Below are 13,077 nucleotides of genomic sequence, written 5' to 3' on the forward strand. Positions count from 1 at the left end.
AGTCGCAGCCATTGACAGCATTCACCACCCCTTTTGGCAATTATAAATTCTTGAGGATGCCTTTTGGTTTGGCATCTGCCACTTCAGCCTTTCAACGAGTAATGCAATGCGTCCTCAAAGACTGCCCAAAGACAATGTGTTTCCAGGATGACATTTTGATTTATGGTTCAAGTGAAACAGAACACAACACCAATGCCACAAAGGTTCTCAAGAAACTCAGGGAGGTGGTGTTTTCCACTAAAGAGAGCAAATGCAAGCAAGCTAAGAGTGAGCTCTGTTGACTATCTGGAGCACACTACCTCAGAAGAGGGCATCAAACCAAAGATTGACCTTATTGAAGCAGTAAGAAATGCTCCTACTCCCTTATGCAAGAAAGGAATTCTGTCCTTTCTAGGGTTGGCAGAATATACGGCGAACTATATTAGGAACTTTGCTCTGATGTCACAACCCCTCAGAGAACTGATAAAAAAAGACAACGTGTTTGTCTGGGGCAAACATCAAGAGGTGGCGTTGGCCAGCATCAAGGAAGCAATCATCACAGCACCATTCATAGGCAACTTCAACGTGGAGAAAGACACTATAATTTCAAAGTAAAGGTGGTGGCATTTGCATCCAGAACGCTAACGGGGGCTGAATCCAATTATTCAGCAGTGGAAAAAGAGGCCTTAGCAGTCTTTTGGGCCATAAAACATTTCAGATTCTATGTGTGGGGTTTGCCATTCGAACTACACACAGATCATAAACCTTTATTGTCTTTGTTCACTAAAATAAATATGGAAAGCATGACCCCCCAGTATCGCTAAATGGGTACTTGCCCTTCAAGGTTTCAACTGCAAAATGGTTCATGTACCTGGTCCACAAAACAAGGTAGCAGACTATTTATCCAGGCCACCGGTGGATGTGAAAGTAGATGAAACCATAGGCAATGAAACAGTTCTAGAGGTAAAGTTGGCAGCTGTTTCTAAAGATCAATGGGACTCCCATATGGAGCAGGACGAAATCATAAAGAGTGTCAAGTGATACATCATAAAGGGATGGCCCAGCAAATACAAGGACCTCCAAAAGGACATTCAACCCTATTGGAACGTAAGAGATGACCTGTCTGTGGAGGGGAGGTTCCTTCTAAAGTCAGGGAAGATAGTTCTGCCGGAAGGGCTAAGGAACCATATAATTGAGCTTACACATAAAGGACACTTGGGGCGCAGTCTCAGCAAAGCAAGATTGAGAGCTGAATATTGGTTCCGTGTATGGATCAACTAATGGAAGATAAGGTGCAAGATTGTTACGCGTGCAGCTTAAGTGATACGTCCAAAAGAACTAGACACACACCTCTCATACCCATCAAAGTCCCCAGTGTCCCTTGGGACACTGGGGATTCGACATAGCAGCCCCTATACAGGGGGGGGGGGGGTCGCCAGGAATGGTACCTCTTAGTACTCATTGATTATTACTCAAACTGGATTACACAGAAATTTGTGAACAACATCAACACAGAGTCCCTGATTGCTTTCTTAAGTGAGGTACTTTCGAGAGAAGGCATTCCCTCAACCATGATCACAGATAATGGAGTACAGTTGGTGTTGGAGTAAATGAAAGAGTTTCTTAGGGACATGTCCATAGCCCTTATACGCACACCACTGTATTGTCCAAAGGCAAATGGGAAGGTGGAAACAGCAAACCAAATTTTGAAAGAATGCATTCAACTGGCAGTCAAATCCGGAAAAAACATGGTGTCAGCCATTAGAGATATGTTATGGTCTTACCATATCACACCAAATCTAACTACAGGTCACTCCCCCTTCGAGTTGTTGAGGGGAAGGAAGGCAGGATCGAAGTTGTCCCCCAACTGGATGGGCCCGAAGGAAGAGGTGGTGGTCGATCAGGAAGAGTTCAGAAAGAAGGTGGAATACAAACAAAAGAAATACAAAGAGTGGTATGACAAGAAATGGGGTACCAAGGACTGGTCTTTCAGACAAGGGCAAAGAGTCTACATCCGAAAACCTTTCAGGATAAGTAGCAAAGGTGACAAATAAGATTAGGGAGGTTAAAAAGAATGTAGTCATTTTGGAAGACACGAAAATGTGGAGCAAGCCCAGGAAGGTGAGGAATCCCTCCGACCAGGGCTTCCAGTTGGAGGAGGGTCAGGTTAGAAAAGGGACAAGAACCAGAAACTCACCGAGCTGGCACAAAGAATATAGAATGGTGTGATTATCTTGAAACTTACCTCCATATTAAATGCTTAAGAGTCTTCTGCGCAAGACCACGGAAGTGTTGTTAATCCTGTTGCATCTCTCATCCGCCTCCCCTCCGCTTCTCTTCTCTATCTCTCTCCCACTCTCGCCCCCACCTCTCCTCTTTTCCCCCCAGCTCTGTTTCCCCCCAGGAAGGAAGATGTGTTATAATCTCCTCACTTGGTACACTCCGCCACTCCTGCTCCAGGTTGCCCTGTGGTTCACCCTTAGAACCTTCAGGTGAAGAATACTGTAGAATGTTGAGGTATGAGCGAGGACTGTGGCACTGGCAAGCTGAGGGTACAGTTTTACTATCTACCAATAAAGAAGTTTTCTACTTACCTTCTGCATGGATCTTTGTATCACATACATTAAAACAACCCTTTGAAATTGTCTACGAAAAAAAGACATGTAAGTACTCTTATGGTTGCAAATTAAAACTGAACTCCAACTGACATTTGCCTTTTATGGTTAGCTCAGCAATCCATAACTCTCAAAACAGCAATGCAAACCATATATCGCACACCGAATGCAATGTTTATGACCTCTTAGTATTTTTACCAAAATCGAACAACTAAAATCGAGTCATTAAATAACAGAAACATACCCAAACTAAAACATAATACATTATTCACAGATCATTAATGACATTTCTAAATACATTTATCACATCAAGGCTGAAGTAATGAGCATTTCATTTGTGGGCATTTGGAATATGAATTAAAGTTGCAGGTAAGTGAAACATCTTGAGCGTTTACTATCAAAATCCTTAAAAACTTTGAAGGTTAGCTGAAAAGTTTTTTAACAGCGTCAAATAGAGCAAGATATTCTAAGTGGGATGCCCGGTTTAATTTTGCTCCAAATTGCTAATAAAATACATTTATTTTCATGAATTTGCCTTTGCAGATTTACTACTACGCAACCTATATTTTTTCCAACGCTGGACTTCCTGAACAAAATATTCCTTATGCTGCTGTTGGTGCAGGAGCTTCTGAATTCATTGCTGTGATAACTTGTGTAAGTAATAATCAGTGTGATAGATTATCTGAATGGAAACATTTACATTAACCTAAAATCCACAGGAACAGCTGGCTGTTGCAGACAATGAATGTATCTGATATTCTCAAAATATTTGGCAAAAAATAGAGAAGGAAAGGTTGTGGTAAATCTAAGTTACCAGGCAAAATGATTATTACATCCTGAGGTTTGCAATGAAGCAGTGATTATCTTCATGTCCCCCAGACACAATAAGTATGTTTATTAAAAGTATTTCGGATTATGATCTACTAATATGCCCAAATTCATATATATTAACCCTGGGCAGAGCACTTCGCTCCGCCCACGGAGTGCACGTAGTGTTGCCTACTACGCGATTCGCAAAGTAGGCGTAGTAGGCAACACTATGCACACCCGTGGACGGAGCGAAGTTGCCCGCCGCCCGCCTCCCTCCCGCCCTCTTCTACACCCCTAATTTGGATTTTTAATAGGTTAAAAGGTAAAGAAAAGCACTTACCTTTTATGCGGCGTCCCGGGGCTTCATCTTCTTCTTTGCGCCAACATCATCCAACCAAATGCGCATGCGCGGGCGGCCGCGCATGCGCATTTCTTGCGAGAAATGCGCATGTGGTTTGAAAGAAGTCAGCGCAAAGAAGAAGATGGAGCCCCGGGACGCCGCATACAAGGTAGGTGTTTTTCTTTACTTTTTAACCTATTAAAAATCAAAATTAGGGGTGTAAAAGAGGGCGGGAGGGAGGTGGGCGGCGCGTAGTTGGGCTACGCGAAGCGTGTGGTTGGGCGTAGATTAATGCCCACTTCACGAAGCTTCGCGTAGCCCCACTACGCCCACTACGCCCAGGGTTAATATATATGGTAAATACTGAAACTCACAAGTAAAGATCTGAGTTGGACCACGGGATAGTGCGACTTATGGATATCATTGTTTTGACTCTATGCTTGTGAACTGTGCTCAATGGTGTTTTATTATTCAATTGTGTTTGATATTCATGATATAGAGAAGTACTCATATCTGATACAATCTATTTTGTGCTTGCGATCTTTTGCATATAGTAAGTTAGCAGATATTCTTACTGCTAGTTTGCAAACAAAACATCTTATGACATTTTTCTCCTTCAGGGGGTTTCTGTGTGTGTTGATGTTTATACCCATTCCTCTGGAGGGTTACTGGGTTGCCCTAGTGTGGTGGAATGCTCCAACTTTCCAAAAGTGTAATTTTCATAATTGTGACTTAAAATTCAACTTTACCATTAAAGAAGATTTTTATTGACAATTTCCCAGACACCAGCACAAAATATGTTGCTGTTCCCAATCAAACGTTAGTGTAGTGATGACGCTGCAAGCAGGGTGAAGTTAAGTAGATTTATTTATGCTACATGGTTGTGGAGCCCACAACAGCAGGGATTCCAACAGGCTCAGTGCAGCTCAGCTCTAACTGTGAGCTTGTTCATTGACATTCCATGACCTTAGCAACAGGCAGTATTCCAACAGAAAATGCTGCTGGCATAAAGAACAGCCTATAACAATAATTGACAAAGTCCATTACTAGATACCTTTCTGCTTCTTCCACAACAACAAAAATCAGGGAAAAAAATGTAAAAAAAACAAAAAACACAATGACCTAAGAATTACCTAAATCTAACAGGTTTAATACATGTCTTTCCACTCATCCTCAAGTTCAACTGATGCAGAGCCAAACAAATGGCCTTGAGATTCTGAACTTCTGAACTTTGGAGACTTTCGCCAAATTCCACCAATGCCCTCCCTCAACTTGTATGGCATTACCCACCATTTCCACAACTTTGACTGGCTTACTATATTTGCTTTCACATTTCTTCACATGCACTTGGACTTAATTTTAACCATGTCTCCAACATTTAGAAACAAAATCTTAACCCCTTCCTTCGCATCAAACCATTCTTTCTGTTTGGTTTGGGTCACACAAATGTTCTCCTATACAATAGACATCAACTTCATCACATCAGAATCAGACTTCAAAAACCTTGACATCCATCCAGGCCTGAAAGTCGTGCACGCCTTTCTTCCCCTCATGGGTTTGAATGGTAATATTTTAGTAGAAGAATGAAGTGTGGTCCTGTAGAACCAACTCATACTGCTGAGGGCTTGACTGACATCATGATTATTAGCTGTGGCCCACTTGACACACTCTCCTACTACACGATTCATCCTCTCGACAAGATCTTTAGCTTGAGGAGGATAAAGTGAACTCCTCAAATGTTTGACTCCTGAGAGCTCCAAGAAGAACTCAAAATCACTGCTCACAAACTGTTTACCATTGTCAGAAACGACAACCACCGGAAACCCTTCCCTCATGAACACCTCCTTGAGGAACTCAATGCTGACCTTGGAGTTGGCATCCTTGACAAGTTTGATTTCAGGACACTTGGAAGCATATCCCACGAGAACCTAAATATATTTAGAGTGCCCTGACAAAGTATCATATGGTCCCATGATATCAAATCCCACCTTTAACCACGGACCATCAGGGCATGTAAACGGAAGCATAGGAGGAGTAAACACCTTGAAACTCTTGTCCGACGCTCCACACACACAACACTCACTGACCAGCTCATCGACTTCTGTGTCAATTCTAGGCCACCAAAAGGTGTCCCGGACGCACCATTTGGTGAGCGTGGCCCATAGTTGTCCTTCATGAGCCCTCCTTATTATGACTACTCTGAACACATGTGATGGAATGAGCTTGTCTCCTCTCAAGAGCAGACCATCCTCCAAAGAGATTTCACTCTCCACCGTGTAAAACGGTTGGAGGAGAGGAGATAAAACCTTCTCCCTTCACCATCTCTTCTTCACCAAAGCACACACATCTTGTAACACAGAATCGTTAACTCCTTCCATGCTCATGACGGCTTGGAGCTGTCATGCAACTGCCGCTCCGCCCATGCTCTGCCTACACGGCACTAATTCCCCGCCTGTTTAGTGAGTTGAGTTAGTGAATTAGTGAGTTGCCAGGGTCATCACAGCTCCATGCTGTCATGAGTACACGCCGCCCGTGACTCATGACGGCGTGGAGCCCTCATGAGTACGGGAGCGCCATACCCGCACCCTAGCCCCGCCCGTGCCGCGCCCGAATTCGAGCTCCTGTGAAAACGTTAAGAAATGCCTTATTCAGAGCATATCCTCAACACTGGAATATCTAATGCAGCGACAAGGCAATCTTCACAGACTTCATCAATCAGATCCTTAAATTCGATTTCATCATGTTCGTTGTTTCCCAGAGGGAAATGGGAAACAAAATCCACTCTGCAGTTTCTCCCCCCCGAAATATGCTTAACATCAAACTGATACTGTAAAAGTTTTGTAACCATCCTCAAAATCCTTGGTGTTCAGCATTTACCCATGTTATACCCCAAAATATTTACTAGAGGCTTATGGTCAGTTTGCAAAAAAAACAACAAAAGAAAACACTACCCCAGATATAGGGACAAAACTTATCAATTGCCCAGCAGCAAGCCAAAAGTTCCTTTCGGTAACAGAGTATTGGATTTCAGCAGCTCTCAACACTCTAGAGGCAACCCCAATGATATATTCAACGCCTCCCACGGTCTGTGTCAACATAGCCCCCAAACTCACCTGACTGGCATCAACCGTCACAGAACAAGTATGGCTAGGGTTAACTGTTTGAGGGCCTTGCAATGTTTTAGCAGGATTTTCATATGGTCAAACGCTTGCACAGAATCACTTCCCCAGTGAAACGGCACCCCCTTTTTGAGAAGCCCACTAATGTGGCAGACAATAGTGGCAAAGTCAGGGATAAATCTGGAATAATATTCACACAACCCCAGAGGAGACTGGACACTAATTTTATCAAAAGAAGCTGGGGCATTGGCAATAGCCTCCAGTAATCCAGGTTTGGGGCTGACACACCTTCGTGCAAAACAACATGCTCCAATTATTCCACTTTGTTATGTTATGTTACGTTAAAAGTAATTTGTAGAGCGCACATTCACCAGGTGGTTTCTTGGCGCTGAGGGAGGACGGCAGTTGTATAAGAGTGAATGAGTCTTCAGTTGTACACTTGGGTAAATAGCCAGGTCTTAAGTAATTTTCTAAACTCTGTGTAGGAGGCGGCGATGCGCAAATTAGAGAGGAGGGTATTCCAGAACTGGGGGCCAAGATCGTATATCTAAGACCTACATCTTTCTTTCGTTTGAAACTGTGGGGAACCAACAGATTTTTATTTGAAGACCGTAGGTCATGAGCTGGAATGTACCACTGTGTTTTGGAAGCAATGAAAGCCGGCCCGGGTTCTGAGAGGGCTTTAAAAATGGTGCTGCCCAGTTTAAACAGGTAGCACTGGGGTAAAGGAAGCCAGTGAAGGCTTTTCAACAATGGACTCACATGTCGGTGTTTCAGCTGACCGAAGATAAGCCTAACTGCCTGATTTTGGACCAGTTGCAGCTGATGCAACGGTTAGGCCGGTATGCCAGTATACAGGGAGTTTGCGTAATCAATACACGAGATGACCAAGGCAAGAACCACTTGGGTCAGAGCTGCGGTGGAAAAGAATCTGCTAATTTTCCGAATTCTTCAGAGATTGAAAAAACACGCAGAGACCACTGAGCTGATCTGAGCCTTCATGGTTAGGTCGTTACTGATGACGATTCCCAGACTTTTTACCGAGCTGACTGGGAGCGGAGAACTCCCTAATAGCGGAGGCCAGAAGTTGGAATTCCAGGGGTTGACCAGACCACCAGTAAGGTGGTCTGGCAAAAGAAATCACACTTATCAGACTTCAGGACAATGCCATGTTCCTTGAACAATGTCCACACTTTGGGAAGAGTGTGATAATGAGAGGATGAATCTTTACCAAAAATCAAAATGTCATCTTGGAAAACAAGATCGCCATCTATCTCTTTAAGGGTGTTATTCGTAACTCTCTGAAAGACAGGCGCCACCGATGCCAACCCAAACGGCATGCAGCAATAAGTACCCATTGGAGACACGAAAGCTGTAAGATGTCTGGACTCAGGATGGAGCTCGACTTGGTGGTAGGCACTGGCCAAGTCGAGTTTGGGAAAGAATTTCGTTCCTCTAGTAGAAGCAAAGAGGTCACTGATCTTGGACAAAGGATGCAAATCTACCCATATCCCTTTGTTTAAAGACCTCAAATCAACACAAACTCTGAGTTGACCACTCCTCTTGTGGGCTACTACCAATGGAGAAAGCCACAATGAGGATTCCGTAGGCTCGATAATTCCTTTCGCACACAAATCCTTGAATTCCTTTTCTAGGTCAGTCTTACACTATATGGCACACCCCTGAGTTTGTGTTTGATAGGTGTGGTACCATCTTTATCGACAATTTTGTTTTTGAAACCTTTAATCTTTCCAAGGGTGTCACCAAACACTGATGGAAACATGGCTTTCCATTTATTTTAAACAAACTTTTGCAAAATGGCCCTCCTTTTTGCAGTAATTGCAAGTTACGTTAATAGCAAGACATCTGCTATTTTTTAAATGAGAGGCATTGCAGCTCCAAAGACACAAGTTTGAAGTACTTACAGTTTGACCTTCAGGTTTTACAACTTTGGGAACAACATTGGAGCTAATGTTTCTTGACTTAACAAGTGATTTCCCAGTACTCAGTGCTCTTGTCATCTAAGTCCTTCAAAAAGAACATAGAGATTTCAATGTTCTAAGCAATCCTAATAGTTTTGTCTATAGACAGATCATCCAAACTGAACAATGTTTGTCTTATGTGTTTGTCCTTGCATTGGCAAACAAATTGGTCTTGTATAAGTTGATCAGTGACATTTTCAAATTTGACACAGCAGCCAACCTCAGCAATACTGATATGTATGAGTCCACATCCTTTTCTCACTCTGTTTTCTTTTAAAGAATTAGTGTATGAGTACCATTAGGCTTGGCTGTTTATCAAACCCATTCTTGAGTTTGAGCACTGTTTCATGTATTCATGTATACCATCACTGTCTTCGGGGGATAATTGTGTAAAAGCTTAAAGATGGATCTACCTTCAAACCCAACCCAAGTGAATGACGTAGCAGATATTTTTTCCTATCTGCACTAAATATGGATGCCCCTATTGCCTCTAAATATGTTTCAAATGCATCATATCATATTTCCCATCCAACAGGTTGGTCGACTGGAGTGTTTAAAAACACTGGTGGAGGCTTCACAGCTTGCATGGTGCACATTGTAACTGTAGCTTAGATCTAAAAAGGTTAATATGTAGCCATAATCAAAATTGAAGAGGAAAGAGAAACAGGATACCAAAAAGAGGTAGGTGTGCATATCACTGTTTGACAAACAAATAAACACAGTGCAAAGACAAGGTGTGTCATAGAAAGTATAAAGTGAGCACATGAGGGGTGTGTGTCACCGAAAAAACACAAAAATAGAAAGTTATGAAAAAAATACCTCACATTTTAAAATCATAACTTCCCAGGTTGATATAAGCTGACAAGATTTTTTAAAAACACGCACTAGTGTATGTTGGATGTGCATGTCATCATAGAATAAACTTGTACGAGTGGTGGAGATTATGCCAACTCGTAAAAGTTTTGCCTTTATGTTTAACAGTTAGCCAATACTAGAAAAGAGTTAAATGCACGCACTAGCTTACAGACGTGTGTGTCATCGTCGAACAACATCAAGAAGGAGAAATGCCGGGCAGGTTATCCCAACCTGTTAAAATGGTCGCCGTATCATGACGAGCTGTTTAATGCCGGTAAGGTTGAGCGAGACGGCCGTTGGGTACTTTCAATGAAAAGGAACGTGAGAGGCAAAAAAATACAATATCAAAGCACTTTTCAGCTGAGGTGAAATATAACAAAGTCATGCACCATACCTTATGGTTATTGTCCAACTTTGGCCCAAAGCTGGGTGTAGAGGTGTTCCCATGTGGCAGGGAAAAACTGTAGAAATAGTAGTCAAGCATGGTGAAATTAAGTAGATTTATTTGTAGCTACATGGTTGTGGAGCCCATAACAGCAGGGACTCCACCAGGCTCAGTGCAGCTCAGCTCCAACTGTGAGCTTGTCATTGACATTCCATAATCTTAGCAACAGGTAACATTCCAATAGAAAACGCTGCTGACATAAATAATAGCCTATAACAGTAATTGACAAGGTACATTACTACAGTTAGCACTTGTTAAATATCGTAAGGCAACCCAATGTTATCCTATGGGAGAGGTAGGGCTCACAGTAATGTAGTGGAAAAACAAATGTAGGGGTTTATACACTATCAGGATACATAAAACATAAAAGTGTATGTCCCACCTTTTGTTTACAATGTATCCTGCACTATGGGGTGCCTATGGCCTACCTTAGGTGTGACTTATATGCAATAAGATGGGAATTTAAGACGGGGATAGGAGTTATCTTGCTAAGTCAAATTAGCAACAATGGCAACCCTGGGACATGTTTAAAGGGCTACTTAACTAGGTGGCAGAATAAGTGCTGCAGGTCTACTAGTAGCGTTTAATTTACAGGCCCTAGGTATATGGTACAAGTCTAAAAGGGACTTATAAGTAGATTAATGATCCCAATCTAGTATAAACCAATTTTAACATGTTTACATGAGAGAGCACAAGCACTTTAGCACTTGGAAGGAGTGGCAAAGTGCACAGAGTCCTAGGGCCAGGGAAAACAAACTCCGCAAAATTAGGAGGAGCGAAGGAAAAACGTTTGGGAGAAGACCACTCTAAGGCTGACAAGTTAAAAGCATTTCTTTAATCTAAAAGATCTAGACACACCAACCTAGTCATAGACAGCAACTAACTCATATAGATAGTGGTGTAAGACAACAGTGATATAATCTTCAAGTTTTCTCCTCGCCCACCCATTGCATCTCATTCTTTTCATATATTCATTTTATTGAGTGCATATTTCTCACTAATGAATGCATGGTACTTTTAGCATTGTTTGTGCATGTGCAGCATGCATTTGATTTATTATAGTTTGATAGTGCAATAAATAATTATGAATGTATTCTCATGATTTACAATGTCTTGTGGAATTCTTTTATTTGCCATCATTCAATATGAGGCCAGCCCGTTTCAGAAAAGTGTATGTAACCTCGGTACAGACAAACATAAGGCAGAGAGGACATTTTTTGGCTACTTGGGATACTTGAATAAAGCAATCACTGCTGAAAACATCCTTAATTAAGGCTATAGTCACCCATCTGCTGGGGAAGCTACAACGTACTAAGCGTAGATTAGAACAACCTTCTCAATAACGAACAACATTCGCTAAGGTATGCCGGAAAAAGGCTACTTTAGAAACTCATACAGACTCTTTTAGTGCTAAGACAGCTTTGCTGAAGGCAACAACAGAGGGATAAGACAACCGAGTCTGGCTTTCATATAAGGTAACTTTTTTTTCCTTTTGATATTTTGCTTATTCTTCACCTTCATGACACTTTTTTGTTTATATTTATAATTACAACTATACAACTGATTTTCATATGAATAAGAACACGATTTTACTGAAAACATAAAAATAATACTAATAGTGTGTATTCTTGTGTGTTGGTTCATTGTGAAAAAAGTTGTGAACCCCAATAACAACAAATATTCCTGTGAGTTTTACTGGACTGATCGTTGCCGAATTCACCATCCTAAAATTATGCTCTGGTGACTTGGAGGTTACAATATACCAGGTTACCTTCTCAAACTGGTAGGTTGGCATTGAGGCTGCGCTTTTGTCAGAGGGTTTGGAAAACCTCATCTTGGCCCATATTTTGAATGAAAACAACTAAAAAAAGTTTCAAGATGTGGCACCCAAGGTAACTATAAAAGTTAAGTCAAATTGTGCTTCATGATAATATGAAAAGCTTTGAATTCTCTTCAGTGGTGCAGAGATGTTATACGAATTCCACAAAATATGTTTTGAAGATTTGTTTTGGCAAGATAATGAAAACCGATGTGCTTAATTATTTTTCAAATGAAAATAATTCAAATAGACTTTTAGCAGGTAAGTTTCTCACTAAAAAGCTTTTGCAGAAACATTTTAAAGCAATGTGACCTGATGAGAAATAAGTAATTCAGAAAATTATGCAATAGCCTGAAAAAAGAATTGCAATTTCACATCTCACAGTAAAGAGTCAATAAGAAACGCTACATTGTTCCCTGGAAAGCAGCGGACATAATGACAGTTGTTATTCCTGTAACACCCCCGAACCTCTAAGAAGGTAACATCCGACAAGGAGTATTTTACCCTTTTCAGCCAGACCCTGAGGCAAGTCACCTATTGATAGGTTAAGCAAAGCAAACCATATGTATGAGAAATTTTAGAAACAAGATTCCTAATTTGCCAACAAATTAGCAATTCTAAATTTCACAGACTTTTGTCTACTTTTTTTTAGATTTACCCATTTTTGTTAATTCACAGGATCTGTACATGCAGACTATCTCTGCACTTAGCAGTTGGTTTGAAGTACATTGTGTCTTTTTTACAGCCATTGCATCTCCACAATATGAAAATCGTCTTCCTGTCGAGGAGCTCTTTTTCTTGCACCTGCATGAAATAAGGAGCTATTCCCTTCACACATCCACTTAAAAAACTAAAAAGTGGGAACTAGGATGACATTTGCACCAGAACATCCACAACATTTTTTTCTTTCTTTTTCATGACCAGCGCATACTGTTTTCGCCTTTGCCTATTTCTAACCCTTATTTATTCCACGGAAATAACCACCTAGGGACAAAGATATTTTGACACCGGTAAATTAATTTCCTAAATAAATATTAACTTTGTAAATCATGATTGTTGTTCGGATCTAGAAATCAATTTTTTAAACCAACAAGCGACACACTTGGGTCTGAA

At 41.3% G+C, this 13,077-nt stretch overlaps 1 protein-coding gene across 1 annotated transcript in view; it reads left to right on the forward strand.

Moving 5' to 3' along the window:
* The window catches only part of LOC144791350 (solute carrier family 2, facilitated glucose transporter member 11-like), a 736,021-nt gene that overhangs the window by 577,002 nt on the left and 145,942 nt on the right, over nt 1-13,077 (forward strand). The window contains exon 8 of the mRNA XM_078666027.1: nt 3,138-3,248. Within this exon, the coding sequence (XP_078522153.1) occupies nt 3,138-3,248 (111 nt within the window). The remainder of the gene's footprint in view (nt 1-3,137; nt 3,249-13,077) is intronic.

The sequence above is a fragment of the Lissotriton helveticus genome, chromosome 11, assembly GCF_964261635.1.
Source record: "Lissotriton helveticus chromosome 11, aLisHel1.1, whole genome shotgun sequence".
In the NCBI taxonomy this organism is placed as follows: Eukaryota; Metazoa; Chordata; class Amphibia; order Caudata; family Salamandridae; genus Lissotriton; species Lissotriton helveticus.